General features: G+C 40.6%; 1 protein-coding gene across 13 annotated transcripts in view; it reads right to left on the minus strand.

Annotated features, from left to right (window-relative positions):
- The window catches only part of KATNAL1 (katanin catalytic subunit A1 like 1), a 109,367-nt gene that overhangs the window by 59,529 nt on the left and 35,629 nt on the right, over positions 1-14,209 (minus strand). For all 13 annotated transcript variants that reach the window (XR_006220065.1, XR_006220049.1, XR_006220030.1 and 10 more), the window contains one exon: positions 1,979-2,147. Coding sequence is in view for 1 of the 13 variants with exons in the window: in XM_042992789.1 (XP_042848723.1) it covers positions 1,979-2,147 (169 nt within the window). In the remaining 12 variants the exon portion in view is untranslated. The remainder of the gene's footprint in view (positions 1-1,978; positions 2,148-14,209) is intronic.

Consider the following 14,209-nt stretch of genomic DNA (forward strand, 5'->3'; position numbering starts at 1 on the left):
GGTATTTGAGTGCTTACAATGATCATAACTGAACCACGTACGCTTTTCAAATACTAATAAACTTTGCATTCGTTTCTCTTAATTGTAGTCCCTTTTGTGTCCAGAGTGACTCAGAAGACATCTTTTATCTTCAAACAACTGTAGAGTTCTCTTTTTAAAAAAATAAAGGGCTTACTTTCCAGTGACATTCTGAGTACTTACATGTCAGTGAAAGAATAGGATTTAGAAAATTATTTGGAACTTTTTAAGAGAAAGACAATTTGCAATCTCCAGAAAAATCTGACATTCAGCAAATGCTGCCTCATTGCTTTGTTCTTTGCTGACGAATCACATTAAAAATCAACATTTATTTAATTGTTCCGGGACTCTTTTCAAATCCAATCCATATTTTTAATCTAGTTTGGTAGGGATATTCCATAATATGAAAAAATCCTAAAATAAAGAGGAAAAAGATCTGTGACTTCACAAATTCCATTCCAAGCTCCATTCCTTAATCTATGACCTGGGGCTAGGTACTTCGGCTCTCTCCCTCGGTTTCTTCATTTGTAAAATGGGAAAAAGGGGACTACCTACTTCATGGGATGGTTTCATGGATTAATGTCTAATTGCTCTGAATGCTGCCCAACAAGGAAGCATCCAAATAAACCAAGACCAAGGTTATTCTCTTGCGTTATGTGAAATTACGGTGAAAGCCTGGCATTTCCTCACACAGTTCTAAAAGTTTTCCTGAAAGCTACGAGCAGAGTGACGGTTGGACTTTAGCCTCTACTTTATGTTCCAAAGTGCACGCCAGGGTTAACTGACAAAATGAAGAACAAGGAAAGAAACAAAAATGACAGATAACATAGAGATTTTTAAGTATCCATTCAGATGGCTTTTGATAATGGGGGGAAAACAGTACAATTTCACCAGCAGGAACAATTAATTAATTTATTGGTGTCCCTCATGAATCCCAAAAAGGATCGGAGATGGAATCACTTACTGTTTTATGGTATAATAGCTCCGACAAATTATCAATGTAAAAATATCTAATTCCTTTGCTGTGTCCTAGCGAGGCAGACAAGCAGAATCTATCTCTGAATCTAGCTCATGAGAAATACTCCAAAAACACCGGTTGTATTCTACCAGACACAAGGCCTAGGAAGGTGGTCTGTGCAGAGTCCTTATCTTCTAATTGAAATCATACATCATAAAAATATTCCAACACAGCATCTAATCTTTAAGGATAACAACTTGCTATTAGTGGTAAGTTATATTTTCATTATAAGTGTTCTGGTATCGACATGATGACATATCCTGAATCTCTAGCTAGGAAAATGTTCAACTTCTTGGTTGCAATTCAATAATCATCATCATTCATTTATGACGTCACAATGGAAATGGGAAATGCTATCGCTAAAAATCTAATTTTGTTTTCACTAAAACTAAAGCTAAAAGATGGGTCAGATCATCCTGGCTGGCTCCCTACTCTATAAGATTATCTTCAGCCCATGTTTCTAAAGTCCATTGTAAGGGCAGTACAGAATCGCCACCTAGTACTATGTTTATTCACGGATGAATTTCCCAGATAAAGTAAATGCACACAGTGAACCCCAACCCAGGAAAATTCTCTCGTTAAGAGAAAAAAAACCGATATCCGCGTTAAGTCCTTCCCCTACAACTGTTTTCATTTATTGCTCATTTCAATTCAGAATACTTGTTCAAATATATTTTAAGTTTTAAAACTTTGAGTATTTCTCCCAAAGACCCGTTTTACTAAAGATCTGTGAGTCTTTATTGAAATACACCTCTGAGGTTATTAGCATTGCGGGGTTCTGCTTAGATTGCAAAGACTGCTTGGAGTTCTGAATCGGACTTTTTTTTTTGTTTTCACTCTCTTCTGTGTCAAAACCAGGGGTACCCTGAAAACCTGAAAGATGTGATAATATTCACCAAAAGCCATGGGCCTCAAGTGAACGAGTTACAAAGAGAGTCTTGCCTTATCCTCTCTTCCTTTTGCTCTATAATCCTTGTCTCTACTGGTGGAGGGTTTTTCACTCTTCGATATAGGATGTGCTCGGCCCACAGGTCCCCGGGCTCCCGCTCCGGGCATTTCTTTCCTCAGAGGTCTTACTTCTCGATTGGGACGCCTTATCTGAGGTGGAGCTCTGACAGGAAAAAAATGAAAATGAAAATTAATCAAAGGCAAAAGTAGTTTGATGCTCTTGTAGTCAATAAAACTATTCAATCAAGAAGCCCTAAATCTCCATCGTTTCCCTTTTGCCAATTCATAGCTACAACTATTAGATCAGTTCTTAAAAGTACTTTTCGGGGGGGGGGGGGGCAGTAGTGCTTTTCTATAAAATAGACTGGTTGATACAATTTTTAAGTACATATAAATGATATGTATAACAGCAATTATTTTGTCAAAAATAACTATTAATCACCAATAGAGGGCAATACAGACTATTTCCATCTAACAATCTTAATAGTGTAATGGAAAGTCAATTACTTTATTCATTACTGTCTTAAACCCAAACTAAGTAACTTTTAAAAAAACAAATGCATTTGAAACTAATATCACATTGCATGTAAATTATACTTCAACTTTTGCAAAAGCATTAAAAGCTGAAAGGACAGGAATTCAAAATACAACTATTCGCGCAGTCGACTTAATTTACTGATTACAATCAAAATTATTTCCTCTGCTTCTGTGCTGGAAAACCCAGCATTTCATTCATCAAATTATAAGCAGTAGGGCTAAACAATGCAATTTTTCACATGCAAATTCACTTTTGTGTGAAAATGTTATTCTTGCATCGAAGGTGCCAAAAATCACAGGATCGTTCAAATTACACAGGCCCCCAGATGTGAACGAAGAACTCAGAGCCCCATGTATGGCGAAGGATGTTAACTAGACACATGGCAGCCCATTTCACAACATACAAAAATACTGAATCGTCTGGTTCTACACCTGACGCTAATGTTGCATGTCAATTATACCTCAATGTCTTTTAAGTGTTGACAACTACATAAAAGTAAGCATGGGCACCAAGTGACGCATTTTGTTCCCTGTGATGCAAAACACTTCCTCTTCAATAGCGAAACTCTAAGGTTTCTTAGCACAGTATTTAGCATCTCTCTTTGGGTGCTACGGGGACTCTATCCACTCTGTGCCTAATCTCTTGGTTCTTCTTCCTTGGACTGTCTCTGCTTCTGTTTTCCTATCTTTTCTCTCTCTACTGCTCTGCCTTCACTTGTAGCCCTTGAGATCCCATATGTGTATTCCTTTTTTTTTTTACCCATATGCCCTACCTATTATTATCCCTTTTCCAACTTCAGGCTTTCAGTTCATCCAACTCATCACGGAGTCTCTCTCCCTGATATCAGAAGTGAGACATGTATATAACTCAGAACCCAGCAACACGGAAAAACAGATGAAAAGCCAGGAAGGATGCCAACTTAAGGCAATAGAGGTAAAAAAACAAAAAAAAACAAAAAAAAACAAAAAACCAAAAAACAAAAAACTGTTGACATATGGCAGGTCTAATACAGCATCTTCAGACTGTTGGAATGAGACCGCCGCATGAAACTGCTGGGATAAGAGAAGCTAGGGCTCTTCGGTCATTACACACTGACATCTGAATCCTTGGAGCTGACTCAGCTCAATAATTATTTATTGACCACCTATTAGGAGGTATATGGCCACTAGTGTGCTAGGCCCCAGGAGGAGACAAAGATGAATGGGCAATCTTGTGAAAGACATCACGGGAAAGGAACTGGTTACAAGGCATTTTCAAATACAAAGATATTACTGCATTATCAGTTTAGGGCAAGCTTAGTCTTTTAAGCATCTGCCAACAAAGCAACACTGTGATGAGACGGATTTAAGACAACCAAAAACGTTACGCGCTCTGTTCCCGGCATTTCACTGCAACAACTATCTTTTGACCGAGCGTTTGCTCCCTTTTGCTGAAGGAGCGGAAAGCAGCAGGGCAGCCCTTTACTCTGGGGTGCGCGCATTTGCGCGTGCGTAAACGCCTTCCCTGAATCGGACTCGTGGGGAAGGCCCAAGACGACACAAGGAGAGCCGCGCTCTCTTCCACGCACAACGTGCGCCAAGTCCGCCCTTCTGGTGGCAGCTGCGCCTGCTATTCAAACAGTCCGTCGTTGTCTGTGGGCCTGCTTTTTAGAGGCACAGGCAGCCTGAAGCTTTTGCTCCCCAGCAGCAAGCCCGTCCCCTACAGCTGCGTGCCAGGCTGCTCGTCAGTTGCTGGGCCTGCCCGCGAGGCCTCAGCGCCCGGGGCTGAGCCGTAGTGAGTCCTGAAACGTTTCTTCTGCCTTCGCGGCTGGCACATTCCCCGCCTCGGCTTGCTCTCCAGCGGTGGCTTAGGGGTCCCGCTTCAGTCCGGTTGGCACACGCATCCAGCCCAGGCAGGCTGTGCCGTGAGAAGAATGATGTCCAAGCTCTGGCACAGGCTTGCGTCCCAAGTGTTCGCCGCCGCTGACCTTGTCGCGCCACTCACCATTCTGATGGGCTTGTATGCGGTCTGAACGAAACTGCTCGAGAAGCCAGAGGTGCCCTTTGGGGCAAGACCCGCAGCCTCGCGGAAAGGGTGCCTGTGCTCCGAGAAAAAGTCTTCGGTTGCATCTCGCTGCGGTTGGATATTACATTTGTAACAGACCCTGGCAACTTCCCAAAGGACATCCTTGATTCTGTTCTGTACTTCCTCCATTAGCGCATCACTGCACAATGTCATGCTTCAATTTAAGGATTCAGTGACAGCTTCCAGGCTGAGGGGGAAAAAAAGAAGTCTCGGGGCTTCTTTTACGGGTCTCGTTTAAAAAGAGGCTTCAGTAGGGTTACACGGCACCACCAACCTCTGCCCCGATGGTCAAAGAGAAGACGACACTGTACTAGCTTACAGTATTCCCGAGATAGAGAATATCTGATCGAGCTGCAGATACAAGATTAGAAGGTCTGCACTATACTCAGTTCTCCTAGATTCCCCTCTAGAAACGGAAAGAAATGCGCTTTCTGTCATATGCAAATAAGCCTAATTTGTTCCAAAATCCAGTGTTTCCTCTTTCTAAGCTATATTAAGTATCAACATTCTATGGAAACGTTCTTATCAGCACTAGTTGTAACAGCAAACACCTGAAAACAACCCAACTGTCCAGTATCAGAACAAATGCATATATATTCACATAATGATATAATTCACAATATACACATGAACGTGAATTATAACCACATGGAACAACACTAGATGAATCTCAGGACAATTATGGTGAGTGAAAAGGTGGGTTCAAAAGACACAGACAGACAGCAACATAGGATACTGTTTGGGGACATAAATATGTGTACTAAAAGTAAAGAAAGGCAAGGGAATAATAAATCCCAAGTCCAGGACAGTGCCTAACTCTGAACGGGGAGGGAGGGGAATGGAATGCAGAGGAGCTCATAGGGGATCTTCAAAAGCAACAGTTCAGTTCTTTATCCTAAACTCTTCGCGGGGTCCATGGAAGCTATTGTGTTGTGACGCCTTCTACCGTCCGTAATTTGAATTATTTACATTATCTGCTCAGTAGTTAATGAAACTTTAAATCTGATTATACTACAACACTGAGTAAAAGATCCGGGCACCTAAAAAGCGAAATTACAGAATTGCTACAAAGTTTTTGGCATGTTCCAGAAAGACGCACGTGCTAGGGGGCGTGGGCTCAGAGTCCACATCCTCGGTTGAACCTACTAGACTACTGCCTGGCAAATCTCCATAAAACATCAAGCAACAGAAAGAGAACTGTCTGTATTATAGCATCACTCTTCCATGGTTCCAGAAGTCAAGGGAAGAAGCCCTCTTTCGAAGACACCCTTCATTCCACACCATATTAAGTAACAGGGTCTACAATACTAGCACAATTTTCTCCAATTGTTCTTAAGATTCCTACCCATTGACCTCTATTTCTTCTAGCATTTTGTTTCATCATTATTCTAATTTTTTTTTGTTCATACATTGTTAGAATTCTGGTATAAGAATAAGTAATTTAGAACAGGTCCTATATATGCCCAAGAACATAACCCAGATTGTTTAAATTTAACTTCTGGACAAGAAGGAAAAATAATTTTATTTTGCTATCAGATTAACTTACATAACTACAGAATTAAAAAAACAGAAAAACACCTCCTCCACATCTAATAAAAAGATAAGAAACATAAGTTCCAAGTAGTTCATACTGATATTTTGGCTATAAGAACTTGGGAGTCAACATATGAGACTTCTGAGTCCAGGAGAAATTATCTGTTAAGAAATCAGGAGGTAAAAAACAAAGCTTAGGGGCGCCTGGGTGGTGCAGTCGGTTAAGCGTCCGACTTCAGCCAGGTCACGATCTCACGGTCCGTGAGTTCGAGCCCCGCGTCAGGCTCTGGGCTGATGGCTCAGAGCCTGGAGCCTGTTTCCGATTCTGTGTCTCCCTCTCTCTCTGCCCCTTCCCCCGTTCATGTTCTGCCTCTCTCTGTCCCAAAAATAAATAAACGTTGAAAAATGTAACTACTCTTTAAAAAAAAAAAAAAAAAAGAAAAAACAAACAAACAAACAAAGCTTAAATAGAAATGAGAGGACTTAGGATTTGAAACTAAACATTAATGATTAAGAATTTTATGTCCACTCTCATCATATATATGACTGCTATTTTTTCAAATCAGTAAATATTTATTGTTCACCTAATAAGTACAGAACTATGCTGGGTATACTACTGACATAAAAACATTGCAGGGCACCTGGGTGGCTCCGTCAGTTAAGCGTCTGACTTTTGATTTCAGCTCAGGTCATGATCTCACTCATTCGTGAGTTGGAGCCCTGCAAGCCTGCTTAGGATTCTCTTTCTCCCTCTCTCTCTGCCCCTCCCACACACTCTCTCTCTCTCCCTCAAAATAAATAAATTTTAAAAAAAAATCATAAGCACTATTCCTATCCTCACAGAGAAACAACATGGTGATCTGAAGTCAGCATGAGATTTAGAATCCTAGGGGCAGCTGGGTGGCTCAGTCACTTAAGCGTCCGACTCTTGGTTTTGGCTCAGGTCGTGATCTAATAGTTCGCAAGATGGGCTCTATGCTGGCAGCGTGGAGCCTGCTTGGGATTCTCTCTCCCTCTCTCTGTCCCTCCCCACTCGTGCTCTCTCTCTCTCTCTCTCAAAAAAAAAAAAATTGGTCTACCAATTACTGATTATATGAACATATTACTTACTATCTATACTCGTCATGTTCTTCCTCTGTAAATGGAGATGTTAATACTTCATAGAATTTGTAAATCTATTTGTCACTAATATAACATGTTCAGTAAAATGTAAACACAGTACACAACTCAATAAATATTAATACCATATAACCACCAGTAGATGAAGATATAGAACACTTCCCAATATCTCAGAAAGCTTTTTCATGGTTCCTTTTAGTCAACATCAACCCAGAAGGTAAGCACTATCTGACCTTATTATCGTAAGTTGGGTTTGCCTGTGCTAGTTTCAGGGAAATGGAATCCTACGGTACATACTTTTACTTGGTCTTTCTCTCAACATTACCTGTGAAATCCATCCATGTTCCTGCACGGAGCATGAGTTCATCTTCCTTCAACGTTGTGTGGTATTTTATTGTGTAAATATAATTACAACATATCTATTCTACCGTTGATGAACACTTGCGCTGTTTTCCATTTGACGCTATTATTAAAGCTTCTACGAATATGGGGTTATGTTCATGGTAAACGTAAGCATTCATTTCTTTGTTATGTACCCAGGAACAGAACTGCTGGATCATCAAGTACATGTACGAGTAGCTTTAGCAAATGTAGCCAAACAGTTTTCCAAAGTGATGACGTCATGCTACGTTCGCATCAACAATATATAAGACTAGCAGTCACCCCATCCCAGCCATTCTGGTGGAGGTACAATGGCATCTCATTATGGCTTTACTTTGCCTTTCCTGACTATGGATGCTGAGCCCCTTTTCAACAATATGCTTCTTGGCCACGTAAACGCTGTCTTTTGTACAGTATCTATTCCAGCTTTTAGTTCACCTTTTTTTTTTTTCAACCAGTTGTCTTTTTCTTATTGATTTATTGACTGTCATTCTTTATATATTCTGGATGCAAGTCCTTTGTCAGATACAGGCACTGTAAATATCTTCTAGTATATGGCTTGCCTTTTCACTCTCTTACTGGTGTCTCTCTTCATGACGAGAAGTTCATAGTTTTAGAATTCTGATTTACCAATCTTTTCTCTTTAATAATTTTGTGTCCAGTTTCATAAGTCTGTGCTACTCCAAAATCATGATATTATCCTTTCATGTTCTCTTCTGGAAGCCTTATCTTACTATCTTTTACATTTTAGGTAATGATCTATTTCAAATTAATTCTTCTATATGATGTGTGGTAGGAGGGGTCAAGATTTCCTCCCCCCATAAATACTCAATTAACCCAGAAGGATTTAGTGACAAGACCCACCTTTCCCTACTAAACTGCAGTGGCACCTTCTGCATAAATCAAGTGACTTCACAAAAGTTAACCTTTAATGATAAGTCCCAGTTCTAAAAAGAACTTTAGACATTTTAGTTGTTAGGCCATGTTAGGCCTAACAGGCCATGTTAGGTTAAGTCTTCCCTCATTATCCAACGAATAAATCAATCACACCCAGAAATACATTGAATACTATAGGTCTTCAAATACATTGAACAACTATATGAGTTGTCTTGTATCCTCTAGGGTACCTTTCGTACTCTTCAGAAGCTTAATTTGATTTTTAAAAGTATTCAACTTATTAAAGTTAAAAAATGTAAAAATTCAGTTATTCCTTAAAACTTTTAGATTCAGCTCACAAATCTTTTCCTATATACAAGACTGACAGATTTTAGAAGTCATTTTTAAGATGCTTTTGAACAGTGTTTTGTCCCATTTCAAACCTGGTTAATTAAATGCCACCAAAATTTTTTACCTACATTTATAAACGTATTTTATTTCCTTCTTAGTTCCTCAACTGTCTTACTCAATAAAGCATAATAATTTACATATAAATATTTTTATAAACCTAGTAAATTAGACTTATAAATAAGCCTAAACTTCTCCTAAATGTTCCACAAAAGTGACTTACCATAAATTTTTATGTAAAAAATCACAGACCTCCATTATTCCATAATACATTAAAAAAAATTTTTAATGTTTATTTATTTTTGACAGAGAGACAGAGCGTGAGCAGGGGAGGGGCAGAGAAAGAGGGAGACACAGAATCTGATGCAGGCTCCAGGTTCCGAGCCATCAGCACAGAGCCCGACGTGGGGCTCGAACTCACACACCGCGAGATCATGACCTGAGCCAAAGTCGGGCGCTCAACCGACTGAGCCACCCAGGCACCCCGTATTCCATAATACATTTAAAGGTGGAATTGCATGCTTATCACCCTCACTAGCCATATATCCTTAAATTACAAGTACATAAAAATGATAAGTAAATATGCAAATATGCACATATCCCTTAACAGAAAAATATTACTCTGATTCTCTTAGACATTTCTATTCTTAATTCTAAATCTTCCTGGAGTTGAAAGATGCTTATCCACTACAGAAGACAACTGTCATCCAAGTTAACCAAGGGAAGATTTAACCAGAAATTTCAGCTGGTATGAGATCTGGAGCTACAGACACCCTCACACCAAATATTATGCAAGACCATTTAATGTCACAGGGTTCTTAACATTTTGCCATTATCCACAACCAGCCGGCTGGGATAGAAACTAAACCTTTGTCAGTAATTTTGATGGGACATACTGATCCTTATTTAAAGCTGCTGTGCCTGTCATTCTACCACTTCAGAGGTGGGGACAGAGGAGATGATACCGTTACTAATTCATCAGTCTAATGGTAGAATTCCTCCACTCCCAGGAAGGTTAATTACCTGATTGTACTTTGCTCTTCTTTACCTAAAGATAGACAAGCCTTGTGTTTTCCATGAAACTCTAAAGACTTTTAAATCTGAAAAACTTGGGGCGCCGGGGTGGCTCAGTCAGTTGAGCATCCAACTCTTGATCTGGGCTCAGGTCATGATTCCAGGGTCATGGGATTGAGTTCCCAATCGGACTCTGCACGGAGCATGGAGCCTGCTTAAGAGTCTCTCTCTCTCTCTCTCTCTCTCTCTCTCTCTCTCTGTCCCTCTTCCCTACTGGTGCTCTCTCTAGAATAAAAAATAAATAAAAATAAAAGTAAATTTGAGGGGTGCCTGGGTGGCTCAGTTGGTTGAGCATCCAACTTTAGCTCAGGTCATGATCTCACAGTCTGTGAGTTCGAGCCCCACGTCGGGCTCTGGGCTGACAGCTCAGAGCCTGGAGCCAGCTTCAGATCCTGTGTCTCCCTCTCTCTCTGCCCCTCCCCCACTCACGCTCTGTCTCTATCAATAAATGAATAAACGTTAAAAAAAATTAAAAAAAATAAATAAATTTGAACACTTAAAATATTTATTCTCTGCCTAACTCTAAAGACCTCAAAACTAGATGTATAATGGCACTCTTACGGGTTATAAAGGCTACATAATTTCTACAAATATTAAAATTATACCAGTTGAACTTTAGTTATCTCACAGTTCTTTGTCTAGCTTACAGTCAAGTTCTAAGATTATCCTATTTATTTTTAAAACACACAGACACAAAAAACATATGAGGTAGTCCCTGCATCCAAGAAGCTTAAAATTTGGCTGAAAATATATTCATATTTTAAGAAATATACTGGACATCCCGTTCTGTCCACACATAAATCTTACAGCTAAAGCCTTGCTGAGCAGTTCCCCACTAAACTAGAAACAAGAGTCCTCAAAGACAACAAATTGTAGGATAAGACCTTCAAGAACTTATAATAATAGAAGTATGAAAAAACACGGTAACAACAACAAAAATAAGCTGAAACCCTTCCCACTATCAACCGTGTAGGAATTCTGGATAAAATGTAACAAATACCCTTTTACATACATAGGTGATATTACCAGAGGGTAAGAGAAATACCTAATGGCCAAAAAACAAATAAAAGAGAGCTGATGACATGACAGTCCTTTAGGCTTTCCAGGCCTCACACACTTAAGGACTTGAGATTTAAATTTTTTTTTTTTAACCTTTATTTATTTTTGAGACAGAGAGAGACAGAGCATGAACGGGGGAGGGGCAGAGAGAGAGGGAGACACAGAATCGGAAGCAGGCTCCAGGCTCTGAGCCATCAGCCCAGAGCCCGACGCGGGGCTCGAACTCACGGACCGCGAGATCGTGACCTGAGCTGAAGTCAGACGCTTAACCGACTGAGCCACCCAGGCGCCCCAAGGACTTGAGATTTAATGACCACACAGAAAGACCTGAGGCCCCACGTCAATCAAAGAAGTTGCACTGAGACTATCACATAAAGCCAGGACTGTCCAAGGACTACAATCTCAGTGAAAGAGTTGAATTTATTTATTTATTTTTAAACGTTTATTTGTTATTGAGAGACAGAGCGTGGGAGGGGCAGAGACACAGAATCCGAAGCAGGCTCCAGGCTCTGAGTTGTCAGCACAGGGCCCGGTGCGGGGCTCGAACTCATCAACAGTGAGACCATGACCTGAGCCGAAGTCAGACACCCAACCGACTGAGCCATCCAGGCGCCCCAAGAGTTGAATTTAAAACACACATGTGGAAGAAGCAAGTACATCTGTTTATCTGGCCTATGTTCCATATTTGTGGAGTGAAGCAAATGTCTCCCCTAGAAATAGTAACCAAGGGCCTGCTGTCATGTGATTTGGGATTCAGTTTTATAGCTCAAAGAAATTTTCCTAAAAGTGGTCCTGGGCAGGTAACATTCCAGGGCACCTGGCTGAAGCAAACACAGACTCTCAGGAGTGACATCCCTCCAAACAAGCCACATCTTTTTTTTTTTTTTTTTTTTAATTTTTTTAAACGTTTATTTATTTTTGAGACAGAGAGAGACAGAGCATGAACGGGGGAGGGTCAGAGAGAGGGAGACACAGAATCCGAAACAGGCTCCAGGCTCTGAGCTGTCAGCACAGAGCCCGACGCGGGGCTCGAACCCACCGACCGCGAGATCGTGACCTGAGCCGAAGTCGGACGCTTAACCGACTGAGCCGCCCAGGCACCCCCAAACAAGCCACATCTTAAAATGACTAAAACCATGGAGAGACATTAACTTTACCACCAACAAGAGCCATCAGGAAAAAAAAAAAAAGAAAAAGTTAAAACTCCCAATAACTTCTGATAATAGAACTATCAATTATAGACTATAAAATGAATGTTTAAGATGGTTTTGGGGGGCACCTGGGGGGCTCAGTCAGTTAAGCATCCAATTTTGGCTCAGGTTGTGATCTCATGGTCATGTTGGGCTCTGCACTGGGCATGGAACCTGCTTAAGATTCTCTGTCTCCCTCTCTCTCTGCCCGTCTCCCCCACTTGCATGCACACATGCTATCCCTCTCTCTCAAAAAAAAATAAATAAATAAAATAATTTTTTTTACAAAGATGGTTTTTAAAAGCATAAAGAATTTGAAACAGGGGCACCTGGGTGGCTCCGTCAGTTAAGCATCCGACTCTTGATCTCAGCTCAGGTCATGATCTCACGGTTTCATGGGTTCGAGCCCCGTATCAGGATCTGTGCTGACAGTGTGGAGCCAGCCTGGGATTCTCTCTCTCTCCTCTCTTTCTGCCTCTCCCCAACTTGTACTGTCTCTCTCTCTCTCTCTCTCTCTCAAAATAAACATTTTAAAAAATTAAAAAAAAAAAAGAATTTGAAAGGAAAGAAATACAAGTCTTAAGGAATGTAAGTGAAAATAAAGCCACACTTAGATAAGTCATCACAGAACTGTTTAACACCAAAGACAAAAATAAAATCAGGAAAACACTGGGAGAGAAAAGACAAGTTATCTACAGTTAGGCTGATAATATAAATGAGAAGGCAAAAATAATACAATTACTAATGTCCTCTTCAAAGCATAGAGAACAAAGAATCTAATATTCGATACTAAACTATCATTTAAAACTTACAGGAAAATAAGTCTGAGACAAAACCTGAGGGTTTACCACTAAAAGAGACATGTGTAAGAACTCCTGAAGAATGTACTTCCGCAAAGAAACAGATTCTAGAAAGAGTGAAATGCAAGGAATGGTGAACAAAACAATTGGTAAACACATGGATAAACCGAAGCATTTTATTAGCTCATTCATTCGGCAAATATTTACCGAATGCCTACACTATGCCCAGCACTATTCTTGGTGCTGGGGGTACAGCGGTGAAAAGGTCAAAGGCCTTGACCTCACAGAGCTTCCAATGTAGTAGGGACAGTTAAACAGTAGGTGTAGACCATAGTATCAGGCGTCAATAAGGACTGTGAAGAAAAGCAAAGCAGAATAAGACGACCGAGTGACGACAAGCGAGGGGGTACATTTTTTAAAACATTTTTTGAGTATAGCTGACACATAACATTAGTTTTACATGTACAACATGGTGATTCAACATCTCTATGTTATGCTGTGCTCACCACAAGTGCAGCAACCATCTGTCACCATACAACGTTATTACAATATCATCGACTACATTCCCTAGGCTTTACTTTTTTTTTTTAATATGAAATTTACCGTCAAATTGGTTTCCATACAACACCCAGTGCTCCTCCCAACAGGTGCCCTCCACCATGCCCATCACCCACTTTCCCCTCTCCCCCACCCCCATCCACCCTCAGTTTATTCTCAGTTTTTAAGAGTCTCTTGTGGTTTGGCTCCCTCCCTCTCTAATTTTTTTTGTTCCCTTTCCCCTCCCCCATGGTCTTCTGTTAAGTCTCCCAGGATCCACCTAAGAGTGAAAACATATAGCAGCCTAGGCTTTACTTTTTGTTCCCATGGCTTATTCACTCTATACGTGGAAGCCTGTACCTCCAACTCCCCTTCACCCATTTTGCCCATCCCTGCGCCCCGCCCCCTGCCAGGGGGATAAATATTTTAAATAAGGTAGTCAGGGTAAGACTTTATAGGTGACATGTGAAGAAAGACCTAAAGAAGGTGTCATCTAAATAAACATTAGTCTTCTAAATACCTATTGGGGCTGGGGGGAGGGGGGAGGGGAACGGGTGATGAAAACTACAAATATTTCTTGAGCACATCCTCATGCGCCACGCTGTTCTTTACATTTGACTTGTATTCAATCACTTAATTCTCAAAA

Source organism: Panthera tigris, chromosome A1 (genome assembly GCF_018350195.1).
Source record: "Panthera tigris isolate Pti1 chromosome A1, P.tigris_Pti1_mat1.1, whole genome shotgun sequence".
Classification (NCBI taxonomy): Eukaryota; Metazoa; Chordata; class Mammalia; order Carnivora; family Felidae; genus Panthera; species Panthera tigris.